The sequence below is a fragment of the Leptonychotes weddellii genome, chromosome 8 (genome assembly GCF_054177405.1).
Source record: "Leptonychotes weddellii isolate Sample4059 chromosome 8, ASM5417740v2, whole genome shotgun sequence".
In the NCBI taxonomy this organism is placed as follows: Eukaryota; Metazoa; Chordata; class Mammalia; order Carnivora; family Phocidae; genus Leptonychotes; species Leptonychotes weddellii.
The window spans coordinates 91,008,882-91,021,879 of NC_138376.1; the positions used below are offsets into that span (position 1 = coordinate 91,008,882).

The following is a 12,998-nucleotide window of genomic DNA, read 5'->3' on the forward strand; positions in this document are numbered from 1 at the left end:
ATATACACATATTTTCACAGACAAGGTTTGTGCCATATTAATTGAACACGAGCTAATATGTGGGACTTGGGAAAAGAACAATGCATTTTATTGCCTCGCACTCCTCTTAAATCTTATGGATGGAGAAGTCCTTATTTCTAGAGGAGATAATTCACCAATAAACATAATTTTAGAGAGAAAACTGGGTTTTGACCCTATAGGCTAATTCAAAACTAATCTAAAAAATAATAAATGTTTGAGTATGGAGCCACCAGAATCCTACATGTACTACATTGAGACATTTTCTCCACACACTTCCAGCTGATTCTACCAATACCCATTTCTCTTCCTGACCTGGAAAATGGGACTTGAAAATGGGTTAGAAGCATTGAATGGCATAAAAACTGCCATAAAGAGGCATTAAAACCAAATTAGTTTTAACTACACATTATTTTATCATATATGTGTATATGATATGTACACATACACACCCCCACATAATTTTATAATGAAAATTGAGAACAAGACCATAAATAAATAATAATTTCAATTTACATTTATTTCATATCACTTTAAAACGATAAATCTCCTCTTACAATTAATTCATTAGATTTCCACAAAACCTTCTGAGATCATCAGTATAAGTATGATTATTGCTATTATTTTAGTTTAATTTATCAGAAGACAAACTCAGTTTAATGAAATTATCCAAGATCAAGAGCTATACTGACAATGTTAATAAATAGCAGCTTTAAGTATGGTACTAATATTCTAATGTCTGATATTAATAACTTTGTACATGTCTGTATTAAAACCTTAAAATACGGTTATTACTATTTCCAGAAATGTGTTAAGTGGCCAAAAGAATTAAAACAGATAAAAGAGGGAAACCCAATTTAATAAAATATTCAATCAGAAAAAATAAAAACAGAGTAGGTTAGCTTAAGATGCTTGGAGAGACTGGAACTTCTTTCTTTCCTAGAGTTGGTTGGACTTCTCTTTGAATCCCTAACAGGTCCATACAAGGTATAAATAAAAGACAGTATAAGACACAGCCCTGATTTTACACTCAGGCCGTATCACTTCTGCAGAACCTTTTTTAGCATAACTAACTGCTTCAGAGTATGAGCAAATTATTAAATGAGTTTGCTCATGCTAAAAAATGTGTTTCTTGGTTTTTTAAATCTTACTCTTATGATGTTAAAGTATGAAATTGTATCCTGCATTATCTTAAGATTTGATAAATTTAATAATGTGGACATCTATATTTCAACTGGCAAATAAAACACAGGGAGATATATGGAAGACATTTAAAAAATATTTATCCTAATTAGACTTTCATAATTTGTGTCTATTAAAACCAACTATAATTAATATTTAAGCATTTTACACCACCAACATAAAATGCAATAGAGGGGCTACTGCTTTTTGTTATAATATACACAGTACATGCTTCACACAGGATGATCTTTCACTATTAGAAAAACTTAAGCTATGTACTATTCTTAATTAAGGTCCCATTTCAGTTAAAGTAAAGCAATTTGCAACTTAATTATAATAATAATACAAATCACAATGTAACTAATGATATAGTATGCATTTGTGTTGGTAATTAGACTAGTCAGTAAATAAAGCTTTACAAGGCAGGAAATAAAAACAGGTGAGGGAGTTGTGCTCATTCATCACCTTGCGGACTAATGAGAGCTGGAACGGAGATCAGTCACTTCCAGCACATTCCTTGATGTGCACCACAAAAACACATGCTGTAGACAGTTCCACTAACCTAATAAAACCACCAGGCAAGTGTCGCCAAGTGTCAGTTTAGAAAAATCCACAAAGAGAAACAAGTGATAAAACAGAATATAGCTAAAACTAACTCATTTATCAAAAAGGCAGAATAATTATTAGGAATGCCCAGACTGTATGCCCTGTGATAGAAATGAATAATGGGAACATTAACTATATTATTTTAAATTAAGAACACACTGGAGAAAACCCCAAATCTAATAAGTTAACTCTACCTAGGCTTGAATTACACCCAGGAATATGGAAATGGTAAAATGCTTGATTTTACAAACCACAGAGGTGATTTTTCTTCTATAGCGTACAGGAAAAGAATGCAGAGGGCCTCCTGTTCACAGTAATAGTAAGATCAGACATCAAATTTTGACATTTTCACATTAGAGAAATTGAGTTCCACCAAAATTCTAATCTATAAAAAGGCAATGCTTTCCTTTTAGCAGAGGTGTGATATAACTTACGCATCTTCATTCTACTATCGTATTGGTGAAGCCGGTATGTTAGTCGGTCGAGTCAGGTCCCGTGTGTAACACTAGGTATCTGTTTAAATTACCACTTGCTATTAAATCACAATTCCGATCAACTTACAACTTACTACAGCAGCTCTTGAATTAAGATTACAGATGTAGCGAAAGAGATAATTATATATATTTTTTTCTGAACAGATTTTGGGACAGAGTTCCTAATGTAGCATACGAGTAAATTATTTAGATTCTCTGCTATTCTCAGTTTGTACAAATACTGAAATCCATTTTGGCTTATTGGTGTTTTGGCTCCAAATGCATCAACCTCCCCAACTCCAACTACTGCTTGCTTTAAATTCAACTCGGGGAGTACTTATTATCTCTCCTTGGCACAGACCATCTTACATTGTCAATTACATGAGTGAGTGTATAATATAGTAACATATAAAATATACATTCTGCTTTACCAACCAGGATGTGAATACCCTGAGGGAAAGACCATGTCTGTTATCTTTTTAAATAAAGTGGAGAGAAACAGAAAATCTTTCCCAGGACCTAGCACAGAAACTTCATCACAGCAGGGACTAAAATAAATGTTTATTTCTTACAAAGAAAAGGTAAAGAAACAGTTATCTTCAGGCAATAATCTGAATACTAGGCAGATGTGAATAGATGACACCCACAAAGTTCACATTTTTTGTTAACATATAGGTGTTGGCAAAGAGCAGCATCCATATTTTCAAAATTGAGAGGGAAGAGAACTATGTTATTACCGACAGCATATTCTATACTTCTCCCATTATAATATTGCCAAAATTTTCAAAGCCAGTCAACAGTGAGTATGTAGCTCTTCTAAAAAGCATCCTCAAGCACTTTATTCTTATGGGCATCATTCCACAGACACTCCCTTATTCTGAGAAGATAATTAAGAAAATATGCTTTTGTCAGACATATTTTTTCTCCTCTCTTTGGAAAATTCTACTGGTCTTCAAAAAATGAGAAAAGAAGCTCCATGCCCGCTGTCCCTTATCTTCTGGCCCATACTGTAAAAATACAGATATTCAGAGGAAACAGCATGGATGTACATGTTGACAGGAATAGCACATCCTGAAATGCAGTTATTGTAGATCAAATAGGAAACTGTCTTCTTCTCCTAAAGGATATTCTTTAAGGTGATAAATAAATCTCACAGCTGGAGGGAGAATGGATTCAAAGGGATATAAGGAATGTTAGTGGATTGATAGTACTATTAATTTTGCCATGGCTTTTTCTCTGAATTTGGGTAAGTCTGATTTAGTAAGTGGGCCCAAGAATGGATAAAATATATAATAAAAAATTCATTCAGATCGCCAGGAAGAAATTAAAAGTGTTCCCATCAGTTGTCAAAGGGTCACCTAATTTCCTCTAGTTTGACATGAAAACATTAGAGAATACATAAATAAAATGGCACATTAGTTTTTACCATATACAATTGTCCTGCAATTCTTGGAATTAAAAAATTCTAATGTAAAATACCGTAAATCCAAATAAGGTTTTATAAAAAAACATAATGCCCCACTTAATGAGTTTCCAAGAGGTATAGATATGAAAGATAACAGGATTCAGTATTTAAGAGTTTTGAGAAGTATTCCTTTATGTACTGAAACATATCTCCCCTGTACACTAAGGATAGATTTAACTAAGGAAAAGTCCTCTTGGCTGTTAGAAGTAAACGCTAAGTAAAATTAAATAGGCTTTAGAATAATCTGATTTCTTACGCTTATTTTAAGAGAGGCTAGAACTAACTGGATGATATCAGCACCTTACAATAATTGGCTGAACTTTTGCAAAGATGTAGGTGTACACGTCTCTCTGCTAGTTTTAGTAGGGCCTTATTTAATTTCATTAGCTTCCAGGAAGCAATAGGCACTAGCTCCACAGAATCTTAGAGTAGAAAGTTGCAGTGATTGTTCACTCCAGTATTTTAAACTTGGGGTTCTCAGGTTCTAGGTGGGCTCCGAAAGTACTGTCAGCTTTGGGAAACTGTGTAAAAATATGCATACTCAGGAATGTGCATTTTATGAGGAGAGGGCCATGTTTCATCAGAATTTCAAAGTGGCCTATAAACCTGTAAAGGTTCACAAAATAACTACTGAAGTAGACTAACTGCACTTTACAAATAATCCTGGGGGTGGAGATGATCTCTGAAGACACCCAGAGTAGCTGTAAAATACCTAGAACTAGGTCTCCTGTTAACCACCTAGCTCAGTGTATTATTGTGCCCATATCATTCTTCTCAGAGGGTAAGGAGGAAGAAAAAGAGTGTTAAACGTGCACAGTGTTTTCATAAGCAGGTCTTATTTCAGGTAGCAGAGTTGCTTCTAGGTCAGAATACTATCTATAAATACGAAGTCCAAAGATATGGAAGGTTATTATAGGTGATATACCTGAGCCAAATAAAAAACTCGTGGATCTCAAACAAACACCATACCACCTCCAGGCCTAGCACAGACCAACTCTTGCTTTAAGTCCCTGCAGCGTATGTTACTACCTTCAGGGTGACAGAGAAAACCATAGGACCCCAACAGGGAAAAACGGATCCTGAGATATCACATCATATAATAGAGAACTACCTCAAGTTAACATGGCCTAGTTATGTGGTCTCTCCCTGTCTCACCGCTCAACGACATCCCTGCCCCAAACCCAAACACACACACACACACACACACACACACACTTACTATACACAGTACACAGGTATGGGGTGATTTCAAGGTATAGATATGTAACATACAAATGAAAACAAAGCATGACATTTAACTGATTTATTAACCAAATAAGTAATTTCATGATTATTTAAGATTAATTTTAGGAAAGAAAGTCACTAAAATAAATAATTAAGAATAAATGTGCATTAATCCTGCCAAACCACCCTGTACATCCTCTTGGCATTTCTAAACCAAGAAAGCTGTTAAATTTGTGTCTATGCATCAATGTGTGTATAAATGTCTAAGTACATATTCTATCTCTACCACTTACATACAGTATGATGTTAGGCAAATTACTTAATTTCTCTGCAACACAAGTTCCTTATTAGTTTCCATTAGTAAAATGGAGATAACAACAGTATCAACCTTATTGGGTTATTGTGGGATTGAATGTGGTAATACAGGCACAGAGCCTAGAACAAAGCTTCATATTTTATGATGATAAATCATCATCATCATCATCATCATCATCACCACAAGGAGGTACGTAAGCAATTGATTACTTACGGAGAAGAAGGAGTTAAAAAGGAGGCTTAAGATAAAACTGTTTATTGACAAAATGTTCAAGCTATCATGAAAATTCAAACTACTCCCTAGGAAAATACCAGAAACTCTGTTTAGCCTAGGTTTACTTGGAGCAAAATTCCCATGGACTTGGCTTAACAGGATTCTCCACCCCAATGGCATGGAAGGTCAGGCTGATCTGGGTCAGCAGGGCAGTTCCCTTCCCTTCTTTTACAACTGTGGGCAGGGCAGCCCAGGTGCTCCCTGTGTCTGTCACACCAGCTCCTTACATGGGAGATCCGGTTAGTCCAAGGTTCTAGCTCTGCAATATCTCTGCCAGCAGCTTAACCAAACGAAGTAAGTACTCTTAGGAATTGGATTCTTTGGAAGTGAAATGTTTTGATGACAATTTTAAAGATAATGGGATGCTCTTGGTATCTTCAGAGAAAAAAAATGCAACATCACCACGAAATAGTGAAAACCTCAAATCACGTTTGGCTTGGATGACTCTGTTGGGGTCATGCTATCCTATGACAGGGACCCATCTAAGGCTGAGGAACTCTGGAAAACGTATAGCTTCCAACACAAGGACAGATGCCAAGACTGCCAATGGTATTGGTCACTGACATCGTGCAAGAAACCATCCATCCAGTTAAACCACAATATTGCATATTCCAACTTCAAAAATATGTTGTTAAAATGAAGAGTTTTACCTTTTTAAATTCAGCAATGCCCAAGGTATTCCAGAGGGAGTATGAAATGCAGGTAGCAATTTTACCCCAAGTTCCACTGCTTTCTTTCGAAATATCTGAAAAGTTAAACAGTTACGTAAGCTACTGTTGTAAGCAAAACAAACAGTGTTATACTACCATCTCACATTTGGCACTTATCTACTTTAAAACTTTCTTCATATGAAAAAAATAAAAGTTTCTCAAATTAACAGAGTTACCTAGCAAAGAAAGAATGGTCTAGGGGCCATGTTGCTGTGGGGAATTCATTACCAATCTTGGCTGCACAATTAGAATCATGTTGGGAGATCTGAATAATGCTGATGTCTGGGTTGCACCCCTGAGATTCTAAATTCTATGGGTTGGGGCTTCCAGATTAGAATTTTCTAAAGCACCATAGGTGATGTCAGGTGATTCCAAAATGCAAGCCAGGGGGAGAACCACTGCTGTTGGAGGTAAGTCCTGGGCTGAAAATTGGGAGAACTGGTCCTGTTCCAACTTCACTTATTTACTAAGGTACAGAGAAAGGAGAAGTTTTAAGAAGACATATTATTACAAGTAACCTCTATGTCCCCTCAGCTCTTTGCGGTTTTAACTTCCTCTGATGTTAAGCGTAGGTGAAATGGAAGATACAAAGTTAAATTAGGTACAAATTACACCCAGAATGTATAAGGAAGATAATATATGCACATAAATATCTAGAATGTAGAAAAATGAGAACTGGCAATAAAATCACCTGGGAGTCCTGATGAGCTCAGTAAGGCTGCGCGGTGGAGAGCACATTTGGACGAGGACTGTGTGCAGTATGTCAGGGGCTAGTGATACTAGAGATTGGAGTGGGAAGTGGGGGAGGCATCCCTGGAGGCATCAGCGTAGACACAGACAGGCAAGAGGGGGCACGTAGGAGCAATGGAATGGGTCAGCTTGCCTGACCAAAAAGGGAAGGATTACTGGTAACAAAGTCGGACACACAGCATGGGCCCGAATCATGGAAGGTCATAAATCTAAGGCTAAGAATTTTACTCCATTCAAATGGGAAAGATTGAAGGTTTTTAAGCAGCCAGTTCACTTGAGCAGATTGTGCTTCAAGAAGAGTAATTAGATGACACCCATCCACAGTCCCATTGAAGGAAGACCTGCTACAGCTTTCCCTGTGACAGTTGAGGCAGAAAGCAGGTGCCTTGCCCCTTCTCCTTCTTCTACTGTAGGACTGAGCATGGTGCGCTGGGAACTCAACTATTTCCACTTGCCTCTTCCTTAAATAATGGAGATGTGAGAAAGGCTGGGGAGACCCTGAGAAGCATGGAAAATGAAAACAAAGTCCTCTCCCAGCCAATGGGAAAGCATCCCTTAAACCCACTGTCAAAGAAGTCTTGTGTAGCTTCTCTAGAGGAAAGGGTTCTAGTCCGTAACTCCTGCTCTAAGTCCTGAGACTCCCCACAGACAAATCCAGGCACTTGGGCTCCCAGACTGAATACACTACAGTAATGCCAATGTTGACGCTATTTCAGAAACCCTACTCTTTTACATTCTCTCATCTATTAATGAAAGTTAAGAAAGTAATGAGTTTTCATGTAAATTTTTGGTTGACAATTTAGATAAACTAACATTCCTGGTATACAAATAAGGAACAGACATTTATAGTATAGAGAAAGCACTAGAAAACAGAGGTACCATTTTTTCCATTCTCTTTAAACTGGACAATTTTCCCATTTCAACAACAGTATATGGAAGGAGAGGAGAAAGAAAAAAATAGATCAAAAGATATATTCTTCCCTTTCTCTGCCTTACCCTAGAGAATTCCAAGTTCTCTTCTACTGAAAGGGACTATCCAATCACAGCCCAGCCATCTGTTGACTTCCTAGTTTCCACTTTTTAAACTGTTAATTAATTAACTCCTTTTCAAGAAACTTACATAAGATGGAAGTCAAACGATGCAATTAAAATACCATCGTGGATATTATAACCATATGGCGTGGGAGGTTAAGGATGCAGGCTTTGAAAAACACAATGCCTATGTTTGAATCTCAGTTCCAACTTTTTCAGATTGGGTAATCTTGGACAAATTGCTTACTCTCTGTGCTAAGCTTCCTCATCTATAAAGTGGGGATAACAACAGCATTTGCTATTTTAAAGGTTGTGGAGGGGAATGCGTTTTTATATTGAAAGACCTTAGGACATGTAGTCATCACATTAAAAGGCTAGTTGTATCATGGGGATAATGATAGCAGTATTTCCCTAAGAACTTTTCCTATTTACTGCCTGAAATTCTTGTTTTGGCTTTTATCCCACTGCTGTTTTGGTACCTTCTACTCAGGTTGTGGTGTGTGTGTGTGTGTGTGTGTGTGTGTGTGTGTGTGTTTGTGTACTGTGACCCCATTACACATATTCTTATCACAAGCATTCATTCTCAAGAGCTAACTCCTCAGTTCTCATCACCTGTTTGCATTTCTTAATTTGACTTTCCATGTTAGCTCTAGTCTGTACTTCTACTTGTGTGCTCACATCACAATTTGGGTGTCCTGTTGTCGTCTGAAACTTAACATGTCCAAGATGAAATAATCACTTAATATTCCAGGCAAACTTCCCCAGTTCCATCACTGACACTGTTTGGCCAGTCCCTGGGGCTCGAGAGAGAGCAGGCATTTTGACTACTGATTTATCACTCTTTATTCATCAAGTGTCAATATTCATTTCCCCCAAAAGTCTCATATACAGCTCATTCCCTGATATGACCATAGTCCATGATATGAGTGTAGTCCTCATTTCCATCACTGGGTATGACGAAATGGCATGATAAAAAAAAAAAAAAGAAAAAAAAGAAGGTCCTCCTCCTACCTAGTCTCCCATTCTCCAGGATTTTCCCTCCTGTCTCTATTCATCTGTATCTATATTACTAAATTGTTCTTTTTACCATACAATTTTCTTGTTCAAGAAACATAATGATTCCCTCTTGTCTAAAATACCAGGTTAAAAACTGATATACTGACTTTTCAATGACTTCTATGAATCAGACCAATCTATTATCTTCCATTCTCTCAAAGACCACTCTGGCTCCAGCTTGAGCCATCATGGTCTCAAGCACTCATTCAAGTTCAGTCCACTTTAGTTATCTTTTTTTAAAAAAATGATTTTCCTCCCACCTTTCTTGAGATATAATTGACACGTAACATTATGTACAACATGATGATTTGATTCATGTATAGACTGTGAAATGATTTTACCAGAATAAGCTTAGTTCACATCTCGTTCTGCATAATTATTTTTTTTTTTTTGGTGGTGCCACCTTAGTATACTTATTTATATAGTTCTCTCACCCTGAAGCACCCTTTACTGCCCCTGCTGGCCAATCCAAATTCACCCACTCCTCAAGGCTGAAGCCAAGTCCCAACTCCAGGCCTGGAGGAACTCCTACACTGACAACTGGCGTCACACAATGCAGCATTTGATTACAGAAAGCAAGATACAGGTCTCTAAATGCTTCCTGGTGTGACTCTCTTGTACACCCAAGTAATTTTTTCTTTCTAAAAGTAGAGAAAAAGACTTCCATCTCTCCTTCATTGCTTATTATACATATCCAACCCAGATTAGGCCTTTTTTTTTTTTTTTCAGATCAGGCCACTTTGTATTTAAATTTATTGATATCACCACAGCATTCCTATGAATAGGGTATGGGAGAATATTCATATTCTCAGTTAACAGATAGGAAACAGCTTGAGGTTCCCTAGTCGGCCTTTGCTGGTTCCCTAGATCTCTGTATGCTTAGTTCATTCTTAGCTTCAGGAATCTGCTTCCATGTCCCTTTTTATGAGAGGTCTTTCTTAACAATCCCATGTAAAGTTTGCCATTTTCATTTACTGTTCATCATGTCATCTTGTTTATTGCTGTTCCACTATTTATCACATCCTTAATTAACTTATTGTTTATTGTTTGACAATTCCACTAGATGTAAGCTTCACGAGGGCATGGACTATCTTCTTTCTTGCTGTATATATCTATCTAGTATCCAAGGAGAGTAGCTGGTACTCATTAAATGTTCATTTCATAAATGAATGAATCAGTTGAATATTAATAAATATACTTGGGGCACTGTATTGAGAAACCACTGAATATTCTAGTGCTTGTAAAGTACTCCATCCTATTCTCTTAGTTTCTATTGTTGGCAAATAATTAATTATGTCAAATATTATGGAGTCTCAACCTTGGGCACAATTACAAAATAGTTGTGGGTGAAACCATTAAATAACATGTTGATGCTTTAAATGAAATCATATGTGAGCCTGAGTCAATCCCCATTCTTAATGTTTGATTTGTTATCTGCTCCTGAGATATGAAGAGAGGTTACTTGGAGGACGAATCCAGATTCTCAAAGAGAACATCTTTCTACCTAAAATGGTGAGTATGTAATAAAATTGAAAAGTAGCTTGTAAAGTTAATACTGTTAAAAGAATGAAGGAGAAATGTCATCAATCATTCTCAAGAACAGTTAAGTTTTAACACCCTGGACATTGTGCTGAAAAGCAAATGATCATAAAAAGCATACTTAAATGGTATTTCGGTGTTCCTTCAAATGGGACAGGCAAACTGGAGGTAGTCCTGGACCCAGCCTGCACTTGGACACCAGCGAGGGCCCTCCTATGGTTTCAGTGCAGGACCTGGGTGCATCACTTAACTCTTCTGGTTCTCGGTTTCCCCAAGAAAATGGGAGATGAGGGCTGGTAATTTCTATTTTTGATTTATAGAAAAACTAGTACTCAGAAGTCACAGAGCTAGTACTAAAATGAGACTGAAAAAAACCAAAACTATTATCATTTTTACAAAGAGAGGAAGTGTTAATTTGCCACCAAATTCTTAGTCTTGGTTTCTAGGGTTTACTGGTACTTGTATTTGGTGGGGAGGATTTTACAAAGAGAGCAAGAAGAAAAATGACAGTTAATAAAATGCAATCCATGCTGATAATAGAAGATATTTTCTTTTTAAAAAAATGACCATTAAAATTAAATAGTTTTTTTTTTTTTTTGGTGCAACTTGCACCAATCAATTTGAGATGGGCAGACATCTTAGGACCCAAAGGAATCTTCAAAAAGATCCTGCATCAGAGAGATTCTGATTATATCCATAGCAAAAAAATCAAAACTAATATAATTTGCTGAAAGAAGGGTGGTAAAATATGATGGCATAGCTTCTAAAATAATTTTTCAAGCATGAAGCTAACAAACAGGTTTACATAAAAAAACTTTTATGATCTCAAGCTAGGAATTTCAAAATAACTGCACCAAAACGAACATCATCACAGTCTTATTGCTGTTTTTGATCAATGTTTAAAAAACTTCAGATTTTAGAATCTATCAAATAAAAACATTTCTCTTTTTACTTTACCCTCACAGATAGGATTAGACAAGGCTGTAAACAAGATGTATGGCTTTTTTTTTTTTTTTTTTTTTGCCTTTCTAGTTTGCAGATCCCTGAAGAACTATACAGGAATATTTACATGTCAGAGCAAAGAGTAAGGAAAGAGGAAAGGAGTAAGAACAGACAGCTCTGGCGCTGGAAAGAACCCGTTTCAGTTCAGACATGCTTCAGTTTGAAGAGCACAATCAATATCAAAGCCTTTCTTCAAATGCTTATGCTGAAAACCTCACTGTTAAAAGATCAAACACTAATTCCCCATTAGTAGAAGGAGCGTGTACCTATTACTCATTTTTGTTACATAAAGCTTTCAGCACAAGATGCCATAGATATGATAAATATCTTTGGCTGAAAATAACTGAAATAACCTATATATTGTTAGCTGAGTTGATTAACACACATTATATGGGCCAGATTTAATCATTCAACCAATAAGTGCTTATTGAGCTACTCTGGCTTTTTAATATAGAGTGGAACTGCTAAAGGTTTAAATATTCGAATAAGGATGTATAAAAATTTAGAGGTAGAGGGGAAATCAGGGGTCATCCAGATCCATAATCTTGGTATAGAGATGAAACTGAGGTTCACAGAGGCCCTGTTCACCTAATTAAATGCTCTGATGAGGGATAGTTCCATGCTAGCTGTAGCCAAGGGAATGCCAGCTTCATGCCACCCCAGACGCAAGTAATTCTTCTGATCCAGAGAGACTCTCCTCTGTGAGTTTCTTGTCTGTATGAGCACACATCTTTCACTGCCTTTTTCTAATCTTTGCATTCTCTCTCTAATTCATTAAAACCCAAACTGAGGTTTTTCTAAATGATATGAATTATTTGTTGTATTTGTCAAATTACATTACGAACTTCATTTTTTGAATTTATAAATTAGATGAATACTTTTGTCAACTGTTTTGTTTTTCTTCTCTATGATTCAGTATAATTCAATTTTTAGGCTTTAGGCAGTTAGATGAAGAGAGTGTTCTTCATTTTCCTGAAAAATTATCTCCCCAACTGGATTATTCAAAATACAAAGGATATGCATGCTCATCTGCCAGGAACCATGAGTCACAGTGAAGAAGAATCAATGTAACGGTACCTTAGACTGGATTTTCTAATGCATGAAAGCACACAGTTTAAGTGAAATGAAAAAAAATTCCGGTAAGTATAATTTTAAAATCTGGATATAGAATGACCTAGTGAATAGGCATTTTTGACCTAGCTAGCTTTTTAAAAATATTTATTCTCATGAAAAAATTAACCATGAATTTTTTTTAAAAGTTTGCTTTTATAGTGTCCCCTAGTCAAAATGAATGAATGTTGATAAATGAATTAATAAAATTGCATCTTGGTACTAATTTTTTCCTGAGGGCT

General features: G+C 36.3%; 1 protein-coding gene across 1 annotated transcript in view; it reads right to left on the bottom strand.

Moving 5' to 3' along the window:
- MAN1A1 (mannosidase alpha class 1A member 1) overlaps nt 1-12,998 on the bottom strand; it is a 151,227-nt gene that overhangs the window by 60,085 nt on the left and 78,144 nt on the right. The window contains exon 8 of the mRNA XM_081829371.1: nt 6,208-6,302. Coding sequence (XP_081685497.1) covers nt 6,208-6,302 — 95 coding nt within the window. The remainder of the gene's footprint in view (nt 1-6,207; nt 6,303-12,998) is intronic.